General features: G+C 35.6%; 2 protein-coding genes across 2 annotated transcripts; one reads left to right on the top strand and one right to left on the bottom strand.

The window, feature by feature from the left end:
• The first annotated feature begins 6198 nt into the window (after window positions 1-6198).
• On the top strand, window positions 6199-10745 carry LOC145600977 (ribose-phosphate pyrophosphokinase 3, mitochondrial-like). The gene is made up of 7 exons (XM_081656867.1): window positions 6199-6664; window positions 7916-8231; window positions 8332-8427; window positions 8568-8636; window positions 9147-9275; window positions 9797-9896; window positions 10298-10745. The coding sequence occupies exons 1-7, from the start codon at window positions 6285-6287 to the stop codon at window positions 10429-10431; spliced, it is 1224 nt and encodes a 407-aa protein (XP_081512993.1). The 5' UTR covers window positions 6199-6284; the 3' UTR covers window positions 10432-10745.
• Window positions 10746-10902: 157 nt separating this feature from the next.
• LOC145600976 (uncharacterized) lies at window positions 10903-16898 on the bottom strand. The gene is made up of 10 exons (XM_081656866.1): window positions 16502-16898; window positions 14769-15248; window positions 14447-14604; window positions 14094-14177; window positions 13938-13990; window positions 13459-13540; window positions 13081-13188; window positions 12759-12882; window positions 12562-12647; window positions 10903-11463 (listed from the first exon to the last, which is right to left on the bottom strand). Exons 1-10 carry the CDS (start codon window positions 16875-16877, stop codon window positions 11242-11244), a joined length of 1773 nt encoding a protein of 590 aa, XP_081512992.1. The 5' UTR covers window positions 16878-16898; the 3' UTR covers window positions 10903-11241.
• Window positions 16899-22910: the final 6012 nt, after the last annotated feature.

Raw genomic sequence — 22910 nt, 5'->3', positions numbered from 1 at the left:
GGTTATTCTGTATGTAAATAAAATTGGATTTCCTTGTCAATATTAAGGAATGAAAAACTGGAATTTAGCATAAAGTATTGTCACTTGGCAACAAGGAGAGCAAATGGTAAGACCACAACCACCCAAAATGTTTTGAGATAATTATATTTATGTTGATTTATTTTCATTTTAGTTGATTTTTTGAAACAATGTTTTTCGATGAAGGAGGGGAATTGGAATTACAAAGAGATAAAGTTCAATGAGGGAAGTGTGGTGTAGCTTGAAGCTACAAAAAGTTTCTTGGCCGATATTGAAGCTTGTTGTGCTACAAGGTTTATCCAATTTGGGACACAAAATAATTGTATGGTATTTAGTGATTAGCAAAGACATTTTTGTGCGCTTCTATGTTGTTAGTATTACTTAGTTTTGATGTTCGTTTGGTCCATGTATAATAATGCAACTTTAACATCACCATCATTCTTACTTTTTACGATTATAGTAGACACTATTACATTATTAATTTATTATTATTATTGTTATTATTATTATTATGCGATGACTTGATATATAAAAATTCTAAAAAATAATATAAAGAAATGATTGATATATGGTCGAGTATCTTGTCAGAAAATATGCAGAGCATATGATACAGAATGTAAACTACTCGTGGGTTTTAAATATTAGCTTAAACTTTTGATTGAGATGGTCTAATGTATCAGGCCTGTTTAGCAACTCTCTTCATGACGAAGATCTTACTTGCCTTCATGCTCTTAGGTGGATAAAAGCCTTCACTTCCATGGCAATATAGATGTACGACACGGACTCTTATCTTCTTAAAACATCCAGAGTAGGGAATATCTTTCTACATTGGAACATAATGGGATATCAAAATGATGGAATTCACCTTTCAAAGTTTCAATGATATTATATCCTCAAGGTGGATTGTGATTAAAGTAGTTGAGCACATCAATTTGCGAATCATTGTTACATTTGTGATTTAATGTATTTAGTTCGTAGTTATAAAAAAAAAAAAAGGAAAAAAAATGTCAATCTCATTTTACTTTTCTTAAATATATCCCAGTACTCTAATAATAAATGTACGTAGATTGTTTTAAGGTGGATCACATATGATCTCATAGGAAATTATACATATATAAATGGGGAGTAAGTGCGATGGAAGGACGAGTGTAAAGTTTTTAGCATGTGGGATTTGTTATCAATCGTAAATGCACATTTAATAATCACATGTAATTTAGAAGAGATCAAAGAGCTTAAAGGGACAACGAAGTACTATTATAGATATCTCATGTAATTGAAAGCAAGGATGATTGAATAACAAGCCACATGAGAAAAAGATTAAAACTAAGCCTAAAACTAATGGCAGTCTGAGACACTATCCCATATTCCCACATTCCTATGCTTTGTGAGATTAACTTGATATTTTGACAAGGTTCTCAAGATATTTTGTCACAAATATAACCAAACCGACTTTAATACAAATCTCACCTTGAGACACAACAAGCAACAAAGAGTAGTAGTAGTTTACAATGTTACCGATGAAAAATGTCTTGCAAGAGATTAGCAGATTAATACCCTTAATGGCCCAAGGATTGATTATAACATAGATGGGCTATTGGGCCATATGGAGAAAATTGTGCTAGAAGGTCATATGCCTAAGCTTGGGAAGCATTTGTATATCCAAAGCAATTCCAAGATGTATAGCCTTATGAGAGTCAGGGATAGCTCAAATAGTTAGAGCTTTCCTCCTGATTTTAAGAGATCCTGACATCGATTCTCGCCCCTGTCCTTGTGGCTCTCTAAACACAAAATAAATAAATAAATAAATAAATAAATAAATTTATAGAATAAAGGCATATATAGCCTTATACATGGCATTACGTAATTATATCAACATTTGTGGAGTCCACTTTTAATTTAGTAGTTTTTACAATTGTGCTACTTAACAAACATAATTTGTTTATAAAGGTTAAAAAATTGTATTTTTTCCTTATAAAGGTTATTGTAAAGAATGTATTAACTCAACTAAGCATAGCTTGGTGCTTTGGTCTAATGGCAAGGTTTGTATCTCACAACTATGAGGTTATGAGATCAATCCTCATTAGAGGCACTTTGGGAGTGGGGGAGACGGGGAGGACCTGTGAGAGGTATTAACCCATACATTATAAAATAGTTCAAACACTTTTATTTTTGCCCATCTCAAATTAGCTTAAACACTTTCTATTTGAAAAAAAAGACACTATTATTTTCAATATATCTAGTTCAATTCCAATAGGTTAAGCCCTAACCTCTCTCATAACCTTTCAATAAATCGCCATTATATTTATACCACAACCGCAATTGAATTATAATGAAGAAATGATTAATTTTTTTTGGTGAAGATGAAGAAATAATTATTAATTATAATTATGAAGAAATAATTAATAACATTCAACAACTTATCATCTATAGTACAAGACTACAATTGTGCCCAAATAAGTATTCGAACTACTATGAAACAACATGAAATTAGGCAATGTGGCATTGTTACAGCCATACCTAAGGAGTAAGGAGGCCTATAATCTTTAAGACTCCTTACCCACTTTATAAATGAGAAAATCCAATTTATATCTGAGATAAACCTGTAAACATATCTACTCTTACAATGTTTTTTATTTTTTAATTTTTAATTTTTATTTTTTTAAATAACTTTTTAATTAAGTGGCATAGAAACAAATGCATAAATTTGTGAGAGAAGATAAATTCAGAGACCTCTATTACATCATTTTTAAATACAACAAGTGGTGTATGATTTGGGCATTGGGCGTGTTCGGCAAAATATAGCTGTGAAGGTAGCTGTAGCTGTGGAGGCAACTGTTAGCTGTGTAGGTAGCTGTTAGCTGTCAACAAGCTGTTAGCTGTGAAGATAAATAATTTAGATTTGAGTGTTCGGTAAAGTAGCAGTTGACTAGCCGTTACATATAAAAATCAATATTTTATTTTTAAAACTATAGATTAAACTTTCAACAGCTACCTCAAAAGCTACCTCTAATTTCAAAAGCTAATTTTTCTAACTTTTCACAAAAGCTACCTCCACCACTAAAAGCTACCCTAACCACTACCTTGCCAAACACTCACATTTTTTGTTAAGTAGTGGTTTGACCAAGTCAAACCAATAAAAGCTACCTAAAAGCTAGGAGATTATTATTGTAGAGCAAGCAGTTGATTTTTTATTTTTTTAATTTTTTTTTATTATTGTAAGTAAGGAGAATTCCCTTGCAAGTAAGGGGATATTTAGGGATCCCACTTGCTTGGGGTGAGAATTGAATTCCTCTCACAGGGGTGGAAGGAGGGCCTCCAACCACTAGGCCAACCTTGATTCTCTATTATAAGTAAATTATAATGCAATGACAATTATATATATATATATATATATATATATATATATATATATATATATATATATATATATATATATATATATATATATATATATATATATATATATATATATACATATATATACATATATATATATATATATATACACATATATATATATACACACACATATATACATATATACACATATATACATATATATATATATATATATATATATATATATATATATATATATATATATATATATATAAACATATACATATATATGTATATATATATATGTATATATATGTATATATATATGTATATGTATATATATATATATATGTATATGTATATATATATATGTATATCTATATATATATTAGGGATCCGGTGAGAATAGGTTCATATGTGAGAAAACATACTTATATGAGAACTGATTTTAAATTTAGAACATGCGAGTAAAAATTTAGAACATATAAGTAAGAATTTAGAACATATGATAAAAATTCAGAACACATGATTTAAAATTTCAGAACACGTGATTTAAAATTTTGAACACGTGAGTAATAATTTAGAACTTCTACGTGAGTAATAATTTAGAACATTTGATTTTGGATTTACAATGCGTGATTAAAAATTTGAAAAGCCTGAGTTGAAATTTAGATAATTTGAATAAATTTTAGAACATCTGATTTAAGATTTAGAACATGTGAATAAAAATTAAGAACACCGGATTTCAAACTTAAAACATATGAGTAACATTTAGAACATGTGAGTAAAAGTTTGGAACATACTAGTAATACTTTAGAACATATGATTAAAAATTTTAGAATATACGAAGTATAAAGTTAAAATTTAGAGCAAATAATTTAAGATTTAGAACATGTGAGTAATGATTTAAAACATTTGATTTAACTCATTTAAGATTTAAAACACTTATATTAAAATTTAGAACATCTGGTTTAAAATTTAGAACATACGAGTAAAAATTTAGAACATGAGAGTGTTCTCACATATGAAAGATTTCTCACATAAAGAGGAATTTTCACATGAGCCTTCCCCTATATATGTACAATATATTTTTTTATTTTTTTTATTTTTTTTTCACATTTTTAGCTTATTGTACATTCTAAAATGTACTTCATATTATATATTTATGTGGATAAATAGTGCATGATACGAATTAAGTTTCTAGCTAAGATAGATGGTAAGAAGCGTGATCCTCATTCAATGAAGCTTTTAGGAAAGTCTTTTTAAACAATACACTAGTTTTTGGGCTCGGGCGATGCCTCGGATTATTACATGGAATTGAACATTAATATATATACATTGTAATGTATGATTTAATTTTCTTGTAATTAAATTTGTTGTTCATATTGTCATTTGCTACATATTAATATTTTCCATTCAAAAGATTGCATAAAAAATTACATAGCTTGGTGGTAAGATACTTAGTTTTAGAATTAGAGGTTTTGGGTTCAATTCTTGTGGAGAACATTTTTTTTTTTCAATTTTATTACGACGAATCCATGACATGGAATGAAAAATTAATGGAAGGAGAGCCATGTGGCGTAATGAATAGTTGAGTAGGTGACGTGGCGTAGTGAGGAGGCTTTACGTGACAGGTGGACGTTTTTAGGAACGTCTTTTAATATATTAGTATAGATATTATTAGTTCACAAATAGGGGTGAAAGTTCAGTTTGCGGTTTGGATTTTACACCAAACCGATTCCGAACAGAATTAATTCGGTTTTAATTTTTGAAATCGGATCCAAACCGAATTTGGATTCAGTCCAATTCAATCCAATTCGTATTAATTTGGTTTTGGAAATTGAATCCAAACCAAACCAAACTTTGTTGGAGATATTCAAGTAAAGTAGCAAACCCAAAATATAATTCAAATGATTCAAGCAAAGCAAAGAGCAATTACAAAATTATAAAGAAAATGAACGGAATTTGGGGGAAATTAACCAAAATTCAAACACAATCAAAATATAATAATCAAATCCATCCCCCAACAAATTTTCCAAAATATAATCTAACACCACCACCCCAAATTTTAAATTAACAGAATTTGCGCTTGAGACCAAGAAAATGAACATAATTTGCGCTTGAGACCAAGATTGATCGATGGTTAGAGAAGCCAGAGAATGAACGGTGGATGGAAAAGAGGTGAGAAAGGGATAACTAAAAAAGAAAAAAAAAAAGGATTATTAGGCACTTAAGGCTAGTTCTGATTTACTGAACTTAGCTGAACTGAACTAAACTAAACTGATTAGAGTTGAACTGAACTGAAATGAAATGAATTGTTTATGAGAGAAGGAAATAAGGAACTGAACAGAACTAATTAGAACTGCACCTAAAATTAAGCTGAACAGAAGGCCCTTAGAGTTACCGCAAGTAAGTGTGAAAGAGTGACAAAGGGAAAAGAGATTAGGGATTTTATTTAAGAGGCTTATATATAAAGGGGAATTGGGCTAGGTAATTGGGCTTATTAGAATTTCGGTTTTTGTTTTGTTAAAGTTCAAAACCGATCCGCAATCCTTATTTTTTAAAATTCCAAACCGATCTGTAAAAAATCCAATCCGAATGGTTAATTCGGTTCGATTTGTTTCGGTTTGCGGATTTAATCCGTATAACTTCACCTCTATTCACAAATGACTCAATTCAGCTCAAATATTTAATGAGTTGACGTAATAGAGTTTAGCTTATAACGAGCACTAGTCGAGTCAAATCGAGCCACACACATTTTACGATCCAGCCCTAAAGGACGTAGCCGTAGTTAGTCCGGGTAGTAGTTAAACGAATACTTTAATCCCCTGAAAACTGACATGTAACAAACTGCCCCAACTTATATTGCCGAGATCAGCTGAAAAACACCCAACATCTTGTGTTCATCTGCTTAGCCAACCCGCCAAATGGCAGCGATTCCCCACCACCATCTTCATCCCTGCAAAAACCCCGCCATTTCTTCTCCATCTTCTGCTAATTCTAAAACCCTAAATCCCTCTTCTTCAATCTCCTTAAACCCATCAATTACATTCATCAGAAGATTACCCACATTCCGATGCGAATCCCAGAATCGTCGGCATTGGACGATGGTTGATTATCACATGTCTAAACTCAACCCAATTGAAATCATCCCCAATTCTCCCAGATTTCAATTGTCGTCAAATCAGGAGAATTCTGCCAAATTTTTGAAGAAGATTTGCCTTTTTCATTGCCCTGAAACTGAAGCTCTTGCTCAGAGAATTGCCAATCAATCTGATTCTATTCAACTTCGTAGCATTTCTTGGAGGTAATTTCTTTGATTGAATTTGATACATTCTATCGAATTATATGATTAATTGATCTTGGTGCAAGCAATAGGATTACTTGTAGTATGATATAGATAATAAATGGTATATCTACGATTTCTACGTTTCTGTCGGTTTTCGGGTCGGGTCAGTTTTTGATAGCTACTGAGTAAATTTAACTATGTGTGTGAATATGGGGAATTGGGTAGGACCCATATGAAAATTTCTTGGACTTTTTGCTTCTTAAGCTTGGAAGAGTGACCAACTTTCTTGGGTTAATGTTTTCTTAAATGCTTGTTGTAATATAATTGTTGTTCTATTGCATATGTCTTCAACTACCAAATTGCTATAATTAGTGAGTCTTTTTGAGTAGTTTGGCGAAATAACTGTTATGAACTCGACATTTCTCTTTGTTTGGAGCGCTGGCTGATTACGCTACGGAGTACCCGTGTGGATAGATTATCTTAGTCGTATGTACACATTTGCCTCTATTAGATTTTAGAAGCGTACATTGCTCAAGCAATGCAATTATGCAAGTCGTGTTTTGAGAGTGGATATAATTTCACTACCTATAAAAAGAAACTGTAACTTGTTTGGACATTCTAGAAATCTAGAATAATAATGTGAAACTTTATTCGAGTAAAAAGCATCACAGTGTGAAAATTTTCAATAAAAATCTTGGGCTGAAGATGATTATGTGCTGATCAGTTATATAATTGGGGTTTACTATTGGAGACTAAGTGAGCAGTATTCGCTACACTTGTTAGATTTCAGTTTTCGGACTCTTACAAGCTTTTGGATTGGATTTTAGATGCCATGGTTATAGCTGACAAGTCCTAAAACTTTGGTGTGGTTGTGTTTGCTAGTTGTTTATGGCATATAAATTATAATCGTTTGGAGTATGCAACCTTTGATTTTAACAGAAGGAAATTCAATACTATTAACAGGCATGTTTTATGATTAGACTTTATTGCTTTGTAGAAAGAAATCTAAGGTTTAGGGCTGTGTTTGAATAGTTGATTCATCTGGGGAGTCACTCATCATTTTGGATGTAATAGAAGCAGCAATTTGGGGAAGAGGTGTTAGGGGAAGCACATGGTGGGCTTCGATGTGCCCTGACTTAGGTTTCCTAATCTTGTATGTTAGTTGGAATTAATATTAAGTGACTTAAAATATCATCATTTGTGCTAGTATCAGTCAAGCTGGTTCAATATTTTTCAGAGGGTTATCTAACTGTATTACAATATAATTAGGACTTTTGAAGATGGCTTCCCCAACCTGTTCATTTCTAATGCTCAAGGTATACGGGGACAGCATGTTGCTTTCTTGGCATCATTCAGTTCCCCTGGTGTAATATTTGAGCAACTTTCTGTGATCTACGCTCTGCCGAAGCTTTTTGTTGCCTCCTTCACCCTTGTCCTTCCCTTTTTTCCTACTGGCACTTCTGAGCGGATGGAAGATGAAGGGGATGTTGCAACTGCTTTCACTCTTGCTAGGATTTTGTCAAATATACCAATTTCAAGGGGAGGTCCTACTAGCTTGGTGACATTCGATATACATGCCTTGCAGGTTTGCATTGCAGTGCCCCTCTTCTAAAGTCCTCACCCCTTATTGCTCATATATCTTTGATATTATAACTGACCTTTCTTATTTATTTTCTAAATCTTAGGAAAGATTTTACTTTGGTGACAAAATATTGCCATGCTTTGAGAGTGGAATACCTTTGCTCAAAAAGAGATTGCAACAACTTCCTGATTCTGACAATGTACGGTTTGTTGTAGATCCAATTTTATATGTGTCTTGAATTATCCAAGCTAGTTATGCCCCCAAATCTAATTTGTGAGATAAAGAGACACTCAGACATGATCCTGGTATTTATGATGAGTCTTCCCTTTTTTTCTTCAGATATCTATTGCTTTTCCTGATGATGGTGCGTGGAAACGCTTTCATAAGCAGCTGCAACACTTTCCTACGGTAAATTTGTTATTTGTAAAACTGTAAAAGACAACTCTCAAGACTTGTATCACATTTCTACTTATCTACTAACTGTTTCAATTATTACTTATCTTCCGCAGTTTTCTTGAAATCTTTCTGTCCATCTTCATCTGTCCTTTGTTAAGGATAAATTATCATTCTTGATGTGTAGAAGCTCAAACAATGTTAGGTTTTTTTCTTTGACAACATAGAGATTTAATGAAGCCTATTGTGTAGCTGAGTTGCTTGAGTCATTAGGTGAGGATCTCTTGCTTCTTGCCACAGATGGAGTGTTAACTCTTAATGGATGTTCTGGTGGGAAAGGGTAGAAAGGTCTAACTACAACATTCCTAGCTCTACAACTAATGAATATGGTCAGATTGACCTCTGTGACACACTCAGCTTTTTATTTCTGTATCTGCAAAACAAAAGACTACATTGTATGATGCAGTTGAATTTTGTATTGCTGATTTAACTTAAACTGATGCTAAGTACAACTCTAATGTCCAGGTAGTTTGTGCAAAAGTTCGCGAAGGTGATAAACGTATTGTTCGTCTGAAGGAGGGTGATCCTAGAGGCCGTCATGTTGTGATTGTTGATGACCTAGTACAATCAGGTGGCACCATTATAGAATGTCAGGTAGATTCTCTTATGAACTTTAGTTGCTTTCTATTGCATTGGCCATTGGGTTTCATCTATAGTCTATCAGTATTGTAATTTCTCTTTTCAGTTTTCTCTTGCATTTGTTCCTTATTGCTGAAAAAGCCATCTCTGGCAACTACAGTTATCGCATTATTATCTCACTACTGGTGATTAATTCTCTGAGAAACAAATGTATTACAGTAGTATTTTTCTTTTCTTTTCTGTTTTTTTTTTTTTTGAGTAAAAGAATGGATTAAGGGCCTGTTCTCATACGTTTATTTTCAGTTCAACTTGGCTCGGCTCAGCTCAGTTCAGTTCAGCTCCTAATTTCCTTCTCTTATAAAATATTCATTTCAGTTCAGTTTAGCTCAGCTCTAATCAGTTCAGTTAGTTCAGTCAATGAGAACAGGCCCTAACGATGTCCTATGATTTCAATATCTTTTTGTTTTGACTACACATGAGGCACTCATTCGTTTTCCCCTGTTTGCTTTTTTTTTTTTAATTGTTATATCTTCTAGAAAGTATTGGCTGCTCATGGAGCTGCAAAGATCAGTGCGTACGTCACACATGGAATATTTCCAAATAAATCATGGGAACGCTTTAAACCTGATAAATCAGGTACACTTTTTCAACTGTGACCAACTGATTTTAATCTTTGTAGCAAGGTTTTATAATCACAGTGTCATTCATATTGGTATATATTCTATATAATACGCTACCCTCATCCCAAATATTCCGCCACGTAGCTAATTTAGGCCATCTCAAAAGAGAACCACTTTCTACTTTTCTAGGAATGGTAAATACTAAATAAAACTTCAAACTTTGTCATATTGATCAATAGTTCTAAGGAAAATCTAGATTGGTATGGACCGTATGGTTGGAGATGTGAAATTTTATGATTAAAAGATAGTTGCTTCAGAAGTACTGATTAATTACTTTCACACTTTAAACTCAATTTACTGTTTCAAGTTTTTGGTATTCAGCTGTGGCTTCACAATTTCACTATTTTACTGTCACAGGTTGCCCTGAAGAGGGGATGTCATACTTTTGGATCACTGACTCTTGCCCTCTGACAGTTAAGGAGGTGGAGAACAGGCCTCCTTTTGAAGTCATTAGCCTCGCCGGATCAATAGCTGCGGCTCTTCAGATTTAATACAATTGCGACAATTAGCAATAAGTAGTGCACAACATGAGTTTAGTAACTCGCCCAGTTTAAACACTTTTTTCTTGTTTTCTGTTTTTGGTTTTTTGTTGCGACAATTAGCTCAGTTTTGTTTGTTGCATATTGTGAAGTGTACAAGAGTTTTGGTTTTACAGAGATTGTAAATTGTTGGCGGAATTTCAGCAGTTGTGTAAACAGCAACAATTGTAGGAGATAATAGACATCAAATTCAATTCTTTTCATTTATTGAAATTCTTGTTTGGGTCCTGAGTCTTCTGACTGCAAGAAGGGCTCCTACACTCCTACTTCAGAAGTTATGTTAAATTATGCAAATAACACTCCCCAATAAACAAAAAATCTACTAATTCCAAACTTACTCCCAAGTTCGTTCCTGGAATTAAAAAAAAAAAAAAGAAAAGAAAATTAAAAAAATCCTGCGACATAACAGAGCCACACAGTAAATAACTTAGGATTAGCTCTCTCTGCACTGCAATGGGATTGCCCTCAGTTCTTACAGAAAAAATGTCATTGCAACTGTCAAATATACAACTTCAAAAGTTAAGTTCCCTTTTCCTACAGAATTTACATTAACAAAATTTCTGAGTCGCCAAATTAAGAGGAAAAAAAAAACCTGACATTCTTCAGCCGTGTAAAGAGATTGTAATTTGTAAATGTAGAACCTAAACCGCTAATTAAAGAAAATACTCAGAACGACAGACTTTCAAACAGATAAACAATGAAAGAATATAACTACACATTTGGCTTTGATGTACATAAAGAAACAACACTCCAGAGAGCCTTTCACTTCACTTTATGAGAAATCTTGATGTAATTAAGAAGCCTCTTCAAGGCATTACCACTGTCAATGGCCTCTCTAGCCCTATCTAGAGCTGATGTAATATCTTCTGCACCACTGCAACCCAATAAGTGATCCACAATTCCAGCATTTAAGACAATCCGATCATATGCAGGGCCCTTCTCCCCACGAAGTGCTGCTAGACCAAGCTCTATGTTCTTTGCCACCTGCAGTCAGTCAACAGTTAAATGATTTTTCATTTGTACCTTTGGAAGAGGAACAAATTGCAAACAAAATCCAAAGGAAGATTGGCTTAGGTTATAAGATTAATGCAGCTGAACCCTAGAATTCTTTAATACTGCATATGTATTTTTACAATCTATATGTCCTAAAAGTACTTAAAAAGTTTCTTTTCTTTTATTTTCTTTGCTACCCTCACTGGGGTACCCACCTATCACAGATTCACAGGTCAAACCCATACAGGATATTAAGCCAAAGTGTGTATTTTTTTTTTTTTTTCTTGAGAGAACTAAGTGTGGGATATGCATAAGGGTATTTGACCTGATATTGCAACATCACAACTTGCAATGGAATAAGCTAGTGTTGATAATATTTTACCCCTTTACTTTAACGGGTCCAAACACACAAAATAACTTGACAGTAGAAAGTGAAATTCCTACATAACAGTTACTTCCTCTGTTCCCCTAATATTGCAACATGGAGGACTATAGGTATTGCACGGATTTTAAGGTGAGGAGAGATAAAGAGAGAGATAAAGAGAGACATTAAAATAGAGAGCCATGTGATGAGGAGAGAGGTAGAGAGAAACCATGTGGAAATAAGGAATTTGCAATATTTGTGAAACTTCCTAAAATGGAAATTGTTGCAATTTAAGGGGAACGGAGGAAGTATAATCTAATCGCCATGTAGGTGTCAAGCATTTCAATTCATTAGATTACAAGGTTTAGGTCATGTTAATAATTCCCTACTTATTTATCAATAACATGAATATGAACCAATCGACAAACAAGTATACAATTCACACATACGACATCTACTGATAATCAGACAATCATAGAATTATACAAAGGTGGATAATCGGACAATCATAAAATAATACAAAGGTGGATAATCGGACAGTCATTTCAAGAAAGATATATGCTGTTCTAAATTGAAAAAGATGTTCAAAATTGGGATATTTGAACATGTAATCCGTAAATTTTACAAAGCATGTTACAAATGCAGGATTTCACACATGAAAAGTAGATCAGTAAAGACCCCAGGAAAAAAAAAAAAAAAAAAAAAAAAAAGGTACTCTTTCTTACCGATCTATCAGTCCTTGGAGTATCTGAGGGCTCAAAGCCATAGTCTTTTGCGTTCACTTCCATGCGGAAAGCCTCCCGTGAGACTCCTGAAGCATAAACAAGCCAGCCTCAACTATTAAAGAGATTAATCAAAGGGGAATACAAATAGCCAGGAACAAGTTCAAAGCACTGAAGGATTGGTGGAAAGTACAACACACCATCAGCTTCAAATGCAGCTCCATTGACTGATGAGCAAAATCCAGAACAATAATTGACCGGAAGTCCTTTTGATGTATTTGTTGGCCGCAATCTGGTTGTCATAGAAAGTGCCCCTTCTTCACCCTGCATGAAGTTAGCTGTACTATTAAGTTGGAGGTTTTTACTTAGAAAGTCATATGCCATAACCATAAGTAAAAGATGTGCCAACAGATGAGTGTACTGAACTAGAACCATTTAGTTGAGCATTTCTGATTAATGGTCTATAAAAGAAAAAAACAAGCTAAAGCAAAGATTAAAATGGAAACAATAAAACCTTCTGACCTTGATAACTAAGCCAGCATGGATGCCTCTTCTTCTCATAAGCATTAAAAGTGGTTCTTCATATCCTTCATGATAAAATCCAGCAACAATAGATTCCTTTCCTCGAGCCTGTTCAAACCATATATCTTCTTTTTCATCGTATCAAACTCATAAAAACAATTGAAATTGCTAACTACATTGATAGCGGTAAGCATATAGCTAATATGATACAAAAAAATAAATTTAGAAAACAACAGCTCTCAATGAATTCCAAAGATGACACATTAGAAAATGCTAGCTTGGATATTCCAAATTGTGTACATTATACACAAATCTTAATCTCAATCTCAATACATAAGCAATACCAAATTGCCAATAAGTAGATTGCCTAAAACTTACCCTCACAAACTGCTGAACCTTTTCAGACGTTGCCAATGGTGGACGCTTCTTTATGTGTTCTCTCAGTCCAACCAATGAGTATCTGCAGAAAGATAAAATTCTGACTGTTACAGTAGAAAGCTATGCAACAAAAGAGGACACGCCACAGAACAAGTAAATGGTCAACAACCTCCTAATTGGAGTAAATAAATAAATTAAGCAGTAATGTCCACTTTTATGTCCACTTTTAAGAAACATCAGTAGTTTTGGTTTGTGAAGTTAACATCAGTTAAGTGTAATAATCTTCAAACTACAATTCAAGAGGCAAGTATCAACTAACTGTACACTTATTAAGTTTATAATACTTAATTGCTTTCACTCTTTGTCAAAATGTGTAACTCTCTTTGACAGTGACAACTGACAACAGTATTAAAAGGCTGTTATAATTTTACTCATGCAGACATATAAACATAGAATTTGAGACAAGTGCTATAACTTACAGAGATGGACGAACTTCTCGTAGACTTACATATGCAAAGCCCCCATTTTCATCCTGATAAACAATAAGGAAAAAGTTAATATCATGAAGCCAAAGCCAAGTCCAAGGATCAAGCTGGAAGCTAACATTGTCACAGAATCATAATATAGAGGCTAACCTCAATAAGTTGTTTTGCCTGCAGTGCCGTCAAGTGAGTATTAGCCCCCATAAATTGCAGCATTTGTTCTTCAGTTACACCACCCTAAACAAAAAGTAAAAACATTCATATTTGAAAAAAAAAAAAAAAAAAAAATCTTAGCAACAGAATAAAAAAGGAACGAGTTTTGGAACTATTGTGCAATGCAACCACTAATAGCTAAGATTAATGGGACAAGCACATTAAGAGCATACCAGTGTCCCACAGCTTATCTGAATATTTTTTTTAAAAAAAAAGTTCTTTTAGATGTTGACTTTGAATGGTATAGAGCCACACCACTATATATTTCTATTTCCATATAAAAAACAACTTACCTTTGGTGGCATCCAATCCACACCATGAAGCAAGGATGATTGACCATAACATGATCTCACAGCAGCTACAAATAATGTGCTCCTGAAAAAGCGTGTGTTGCCATCATAAGGTTCACCGTAATGAGTCAAGGATTCCACATCAGCAACAGGAGGAGGACCTAATTATCCAGAAATAAACAATCAACTAGTGCATTTGAGATGATGAACCAAAACCAGCTATTTACCACATATAGTGCCCCTTTAAAGCAATAAGCAAAATACACTTCTAAATGATATGCCAATAGGACATCAGCCCCATATTTTGTCAAATTAGGGGCATTACCAACTTCATCATCAAGCGCAAGACAATACGCTTTAAGCTCTCGATCTGTTTCCCTGTTCATGCGCTGACCTATCAAAAATGCTGAAAGTAATGACTCGCTCACCCCTCTTGATTTGTCCTCAGATTCCAGAGGTAGAACATCTCTTAGTACGCCTTGAACCTCCTCGAATCCTAGATGGCCTCCAGCAAGAACTTCTCGTAAGGCACCAACAAGTCTCATTTCCCTAGCATCTTGTCCTGTATAGTGTGGTCCAACACAACTTCCTAGCCCCATTATAGACCCTTCTGGATCAGCTATAAATATTACATCTTTAGGAAGAGTTCGAAATAGCTCAGGCCAGAAAGCATTCATAGCACGCCTTTCACCTTCATTCCATTGGGTAGCTTCGGGGAAGGCATTGGCTCGGATAGTCATTCCCGCAAAGAAGGCACCAAGTTGAGCTTTTGAAACCTCATCATCATCTTTGAGTTCCCCCTTCGCTGATCATCCACAGAAATACCAATGTGAATAAATTCATTTTCCACCCTTTTTGGTAAGTGGGTGTTTTGTTGTGTGTGTGTGTGTGTGTCGGGGGGGGGGGGGGGGGGGAGGGGGAGGATTTGAGGGAAGCATCAGAGAAACTTAATGGTTACAATGATACATAATGGTGGGTCTGTCTTGCAATTGAAAGAACTCAAAACACTCAATTTTCAAGCAATTAACTTATTAATCCGCATATGCTACCTACAGCCTACACCATTTCTAAACCCCAACAATAAAGAAACAGGCATCTTCTTTCAAAACAGACATATCTTTAGTACATGTTCTAGTTCTTATTGTTGCATACATTATATTAGCCAAACATGGTAAAGTTTAAACTGTACAAAGAGACACTCAGCAATACATCTATTGATATATATTCAGCTAAAACTTTCCAATTTAGAACACCTTTAAAAGTTCTCCACTGTACTTCGAAATTCACTTACAAACATTCTCAAAAAGCAACTTACCCCCAAGGCCCAAACAATAAGCAGCCACATACTTATCAACAGAACTTCACAATACAAATCACAAAACTATATGCATCACTATATCACGTGGTATCCGGTGTCCCAACCTCTACATCATTAAGATTTAACAGGATAACATATACTTCGTATCTAGTTCACACTCATAGACGAAAAGGCAATGAATGTACTGAGTTCCACTGGTAATGACAACGAGCAAATGTAAAACCTCTCTCCATGAGTCCATTCTATACTATCTCACACTCATCATTAAATGCACTACTATTTCCCAATTCAAAAATAGCAACATATAATCACTACTACCTCCGTCACTTAATACAAAGTCTGTTTCTAGCATTCACATAATAAAGAGAAAGAGACTTTTAATTTAGGGACGGATTAGGCAGTAAGATAAAATACAATTATATTCACTCCTTCAAATCTTAAAAACGGCCCGACCGCAGAATTATTTATAACCGGTAATCAGAGTATTGCACATTAATTTCACTCTACAATCCTACATCATCTAGCTATGCTCTTGAACTATCAATGCCAAACCATCAATAAAACAGGTAAAATAACTAAAAATTAAACTCAACTACTACTAGCAACTTTTTCTGTGAGACAATCACAAATTATTAAGATTAAGATAGTATAATTAACAGAAACACAAATTAAACCGATTAAATAACTTTTTTTTTTAAAAAAAAAAAAGAAAAGAGAAAGAAAATTGCAATAAATTGGACCTGATTTTAAGATAGTATCTAAAACCTTTCTAGCTTGTTCTTCAGTGAGAGGCTTGGTCTGAGTGGGACCAGTACAAACACGACCTTGAGCTTCTAGAACCGTCTGATTAGGCCTCGGAATATCCGAACGCCGGTACGTCGTCGATATCGCAGGGTTTCGGACACTATCTTCTTCGTTGAGAGAATATTCCTCCGTTTTCATAGAATCTGTTATTACGGCGTTTATGGTTAGCCCGCATCTCCGGCGAATTGGACGGTGGAGTTTCGCCGGAGTGAATTGAAGGAGCGGCGATTTGGTGGTTTTAGCAGCGGGAAGTTCCGCCGGCGCCGGCGATGTCAACGGGTATATGCGATCGGGATTTAGCAGGAGTTTCATTGTTTTGGGGAATTCTGGTTTTGTTTTTGTTATTGTTGGGAAGTCCAAAAATGGGAGATTCTATGTAAAGAGAAATGTTTTTTTTTTTTTTTTTTTTTTTTTTTTTTTTTTTTTTTTTTTTTTTTTTATTTACAAAAGAACTATCAAAGAAAAATACAAACTACAACAGAAAGAGACAAAATTAAAAATGAAAAAACAACAACTGCCGTCGTCGAGCACAACCAGCTAACCAATGAGCCGGAGAAACCCAGGACCGAGGAACCTTACGAAGGTCGCACACCAAAAACGACTCAACAACCACCCGCAATTCCAGAATGAGCCACCAAACCGAAATGTCCATTGGACCTGAACTTAGAAGCAAAGAAAGGAGGGTTGCACAATCAGAATGAATTCGAATCTTCAAGAAACCTTTGTGAACCGCCGCCTGAAGACCCCATAAACAAGCTTGTAGCTCAAACTGTAATGCCGACCCAGACAAAAAGGCCCTACTACCTCCTCCCAGAACCTCCGAAGAACAAAGGTCACGGATAACCCAACCCGCCCCAGCCCTACAAGTGGAGCAATCCCAAGCTCCATCAATTATCAAACAAACCGTGGGACTTATACCAGGTAAACCCCTCAAACACAACCATGGATCACCTGAAAGCACATGCGAACCAGGAGAACAAGATCCCAATACAGATTTCTTCCAATCTTGAGACTGGACACAACGGTGGAACCAATCCTCAGCCAAACTTTCAATTGTCCTGGGCGACCAAACCGCATGTCTGAATCTTAACTGGTTCCGGGAAAGCCAAATAGCCCAAAGGATAGCAAATAAAGACATAATGCCCTTCCAAAATTAATGAGAATAAAACCGAGAAACGGTGTCAGCCAGCCAATCCCCGAACCGAGGGAACTGCCAAAGATCCCAAAAAACCCCCAACGCTCCCGACCGCCATAAAGATCTCACAGCAGGGCAGTCTCTGAAGGTGTGCAACACCGCTTCCCACTCCCGATGGCAAAAGGCACAAACTGGGTCAACTGGACAACCTCGGGAATGCAGAAGGGATGCCATCGGAAGAGCATCATGTAACAGTTTCCAGCCAAACACTTTCCACCGAGGAAGAATAGGAAGCCGCCAAAACCTCCGCCACCAGGTTGGTGTCAACCGGCTACCAAAACCAGGGGCCATAGGGGACTGGCAAAGAAAGGCATAAGCCGATTTGGTGGAGAAAACCCCATCTCTGGTGAACTTCCAGTATACAAAATCATCCATTAGCCTCCTCGGCCGATCCAAAGAAAGAATCCTAGCAGCCGACTGAGAATCAAACAACCTATGAACAATCGAAGTATCCCACGTGTAAGAACGCGGATCAAGTAAAAAAGATACAAGAGTCGGTCTAACCGTCTCTGACGGAAGATCCTTGAACTGAACCTGTCCACCAGGAGCCCAAGAATCCTCTAAAATACGAACTCAAGAACCCAAACCAACCTTCCAAACCAACCCCTTAGACAAAACAGACATTCCTGAGAGAAGACCACGACAACCCCAAGAAGGGCGAGAAACCGAGGACGCAGCACCCCCTACCAACGAAGGGTATTTAGCAAATAGAAGACGGGAAACCAACAACTGCGGGGATTGAATGAGACGCCAACTCTGTTTTTCTAATAAAGCAGAATTAAACGGTGCAAGACTACGAATACCCAAACCCCCCAGTTCTTTCGGAAGGTGCAGCAACTTAGAAGAACGAAGAGCCATCCCACGACTCGATTGAGAAGATTTCCACCAAAACCTGGCTAACAAATTGTCTACCCGAGAGCAGATAGATTCTGGAATTTGGAAAACAGACAAAATATGATTAAACGAGGCAAGGAGCACCGAGTTAATGATGATCAGCTTCGCCGCAGGGGAGAGGTGCATTGCAAAAAACACCTCAAGGCGTTTAACCACCTTATCTACAAGAAAACCAAACTCGGAACACTTACTACGACCCAAATCGACAGGAAGCCCCAGATAAGTACAAAATCGTGATTCAGACCGAAGCTGTAAACACTTAGACAAATATGCTTGATAATCCTCCGGAGTATTTGGGCTAAACTTTACAAAAGATTTCTGCATATTAAGCATTTGTCCCGAGATAGCACAGAACTCAGAAAGAATATTCATCACTTAGCTTGTTCACAAGCAGCTGGCAAAACCTGGAAGAACAAAAGAGAGTCATCCGCGAAGAACAGATGTGATATAGATGGTGCTCCCCTTGAAATTTTGATACCATGAAATAGCTCTTCCATCTCAGCTTTCCTCAGCATCGTAGAGAGCACTTCCATACAAAGAAAAAATAGGTAGGGAGAAAGAGGATCCCCTTGACGTAAACCACACTGAGGATGGAAAGACTCGGAAGGAGCACCATTAACTAGCACTTGATACGACACCGTAGAAACACACTGCATGATTAAATGAATCCAATAGGGAGGAAAACCAAAGACCTGAAGCACCCGGGATAAGAACTCCCAACTAACCCTGTCATAGGCTTTGTTCATATCCAGTTTCAGTGCCGCATAAAATCGTTTTTTGGCTCTGGAAGCATTCATGAAAGAAATCAACTCATGTACCATTAAACAGTTATCTGACATTAGCCTACCAGGAATAAAGGCATTTTGGTAGTCTGAGACTAAATCTGGAAGTACACCACGCAATCGATGAGAAAGACATTTAGTAATGCATTTATAGACGACATTACAAAGGCCAATAGGACGGAATTGAGAAACAGACTCAGGGTGATCCACCTTCGGGATTAAATCTAAGAACGTATGATTCCAATCCTTAAGTAAATACCCATGTGCAAAAAAGAATTGAACAGCGGTGATCACATGGTTTCCTACCTCATGTCAATAGCTTTTAAAAAACGCCGAAGAAAAACAGTCCGGACCTGGAGATTTGTCGTCTGCAATGCTGAACATAGCCCGCTTAATATCATCGGCAGAGAAAGGAGCTAGTAAGGACTGGCGATGCGTATCAGATAAAGACGGCAAATGAAGAGATTCCCAAGAAAACCGAGAAACAGAGGATTGAACCGAGGATGGGCATTGCGAGTCTCCACTATAGAGAGCCTTGTAGAAATCCAAGACAATCGAACGAATACCCCCTACATCCGAAACCCAAGAACCGTCATTATCCCGCAAACCCAAAATACAGTTTTTCCTCTTGCGAGCCTGAACAGTCGAAAAAAGTAAACGGGTATGCTCATCACCAAACGCATCCCATTTCAATTTGGCTCGCTGTTTCCAAAATAAAAAGGCCGCCTGGGCCGCAGCAATCTTCTCCATTCGCACTGTATGGAAAAGGCAACGGTCGTAACGAGAGTTAAGAACAACAGACGCTTGAGAAACATCAGCAACCAAAGATTTCCAATCAATACCCCACATCTTCTTGTGAGTAACACACCAAGCTAACAAACGATGACGAAGAATACAAAGCCTTCGAGATAAAAAAAACATTCGAGAACCCGGAACATGTATTGCAAAGATAGACCTCACCATGTTTGCCACATCTGCAGATCTAAGACACCAGTTTTCAATTCGGTATGGCCTTTTACAAGTACCTGTAGAAAAAGAATCACTCAAAATAATAGCTGCATGATCAGAAAACAAAATAGGTTGGTGCTGAACAAAAGTAGCAGGCCTATCCTGTAACCAAAGAGATGTAGCATATGCTTTGTCCAATCTCTCAAAAGCAGGATCTGACACTATTCTCCCATTAGTCCAAGTAAAAACAGGTTCTGTAAAGAAGATATCTATTAGACCCATGTCTAATTTCCATTGTATGAAATCATGACGGCCAGGAATATCCAAATGTAAAGAGAAATGTTGGTAGTCGTTAAATGTAGAAACTGTGCACGAAGGATAAAAGCATTTTAATATATTGGCGATAATACCCAACTACCTAACAAAAAGGAAAGTTCAAAAAAAATTAAAAAAATTTTAAAGAATTTTTTTTTAAAAACAAAGGAAAGAAAAAAAAGTTGGGGAGTGATGTAGAAAAATTCGATTTTATGGTACCAACTGGTCCATTGTAGAGGTTAGTTACAGCTTGGGGTGGTACTTAGAACAATCAACTTAAAAACTTAATCATTACACGGATTGTTGGAGTCATATAGAATTATTGTACTTGATGATTCCATTTATTTTCTTTGTATGTACTCATATTTAATAGTCTTTACATGAGAAACTATTGCCCCTTACCAGGTATAGGCCCCCCTGTCCAATACCCTAATAAAAAAATAATATTTGCAAATTAAAAAAAGATAAAATAAAATAGGGAGGGGGTAAAATGAAAGAGGGTTGGGTAAAAAAAAAGGAGGAGAGAGAAGTTACTTTCCCCCCTAGTTGCTGCTCTTCCCGCGAAAAAAAAGTCGATCGGCGTCGGTGGTGTAGCTCAGAGAGGGATTGGCTGGAACTTCCACCTAAATACGGAAATCCACCTTAATCGGGGTAAATAGTTGGGTAAAACCATTTCTCCATGAAAAAACACTAGAGGATTAGATGGAGTTCTCAAAAATGGCATCATAGCCAGTGGCTATTCACCGGAGATCTGGAGGAGATTCCAAATATGGTGGCTATTGATCGGAAATCTCGAGGGAAAGTCGAGCTCCCTTGTGGAACGAAATTAAGCGCAAAGCTCTGATCTATTTCCATGGAATTTGCAAGCTTTTGTAGTTAATATACAAATCAGGTAGGATGATTATTCATCTAAGCTTTGGATGTTTGGGGTTGAAGTCGACGATGAAAATTATTTGGCAATCATAACTATTATTAATTTTACACAGTTATTGTTAATTGTTATACTGTTATTTTTTATTAGTATACTGTTATTTTTATTAGTATATACTATTATTGTGGCTGATTAGTATAATTAAAAAGTTATTTTATTTATCTGTGAATTTGGGTTTATATGCTTTCTGTTTTTTTGGAAATTTTATGGGTTTGATTTAAATGTTATCGTTTTATAACTTTGGTTTAGGTTAAGTTTGTACTGTTATTGTTAATTAATAAACTGTTATTGTTGATTGTATACTACTACTATTGATTTGTATGCTGTTATTGGACATCCGATAGTGGTGGTGGTAAGGCGGTGCAATAATGTAAACCATCATGTAATTGATGAAAAAGAAGATGATGATAACGGTGATTTTCTTTGGTTTTGGTGGTGGTGTTATTGGAGGAAAGCGGCAATGACAGATTGACAACAGTGGTGGTATCTTTTCCAAAAGTATGAGAGAGAAACTACTTTTTTATTACTGCCAACTCATGTGGTAACTATTAATGAAGTTACTATCCAATATATGTTGAATGACAAATATATCCCCAAGTATTGGGCATGAGAGTCCCTACCTGGTAGTGGTCCATCATGCCTCGTCTTTACATTCATTTTACATCACCCACTTTGTCCTTAAAGGGTGGTCACATACTCACAATGGTGTATCCACCTTAATAACTTGCCAATATAATATACGAAGTATATATTTTTTATTTGTAGTAGACTAGTAGTGAAACAAATACGTAGTAAAAGAAAAAACTAGATCTTCTTTTTTTTTTTTAGTTAGGGTTCTCAGAAAGTGAACTCTAGTTACAATGTTTCTAGGAACATGATTACAACGTATATAATACACATATAAATTTACTAAGTCATTTATAGTAAGGGTATGAAGATCCCTAATTATGTCATTTGAATTGCTAAGCACTTCTATAACACCTCTATGGTATGTTTGTAGGTATGTTGTGTAGGTCAATTGAGTGATAGTGATCTTGTCCTTGTTAATACTCTACCAATTATTACATTGATAGATGCATGTGAATTAGAGGTTATTGATTAATGGATGTATTTTAACTTTGAAAGTCACAAGTTTTCAAGCATTAAAATTCATTGATCATGTTATATTTTATTGCGACCATTTTCTTTTGGTATACTCGTATTTTATAATGTAGTGCATCCACATTTTGCTACTAACCGGATACATACAACAAGTCACTCACAAATTTAATGTGGGGGTT

Source organism: Chenopodium album, chromosome 21 (assembly GCF_948465745.1).
Source record: "Chenopodium album chromosome 21, dcCheAlbu1.1, whole genome shotgun sequence".
Taxonomy (NCBI): Eukaryota; Viridiplantae; Streptophyta; class Magnoliopsida; order Caryophyllales; family Amaranthaceae; genus Chenopodium; species Chenopodium album.
This window is presented reverse-complemented; position numbering and strand designations above follow the sequence as displayed.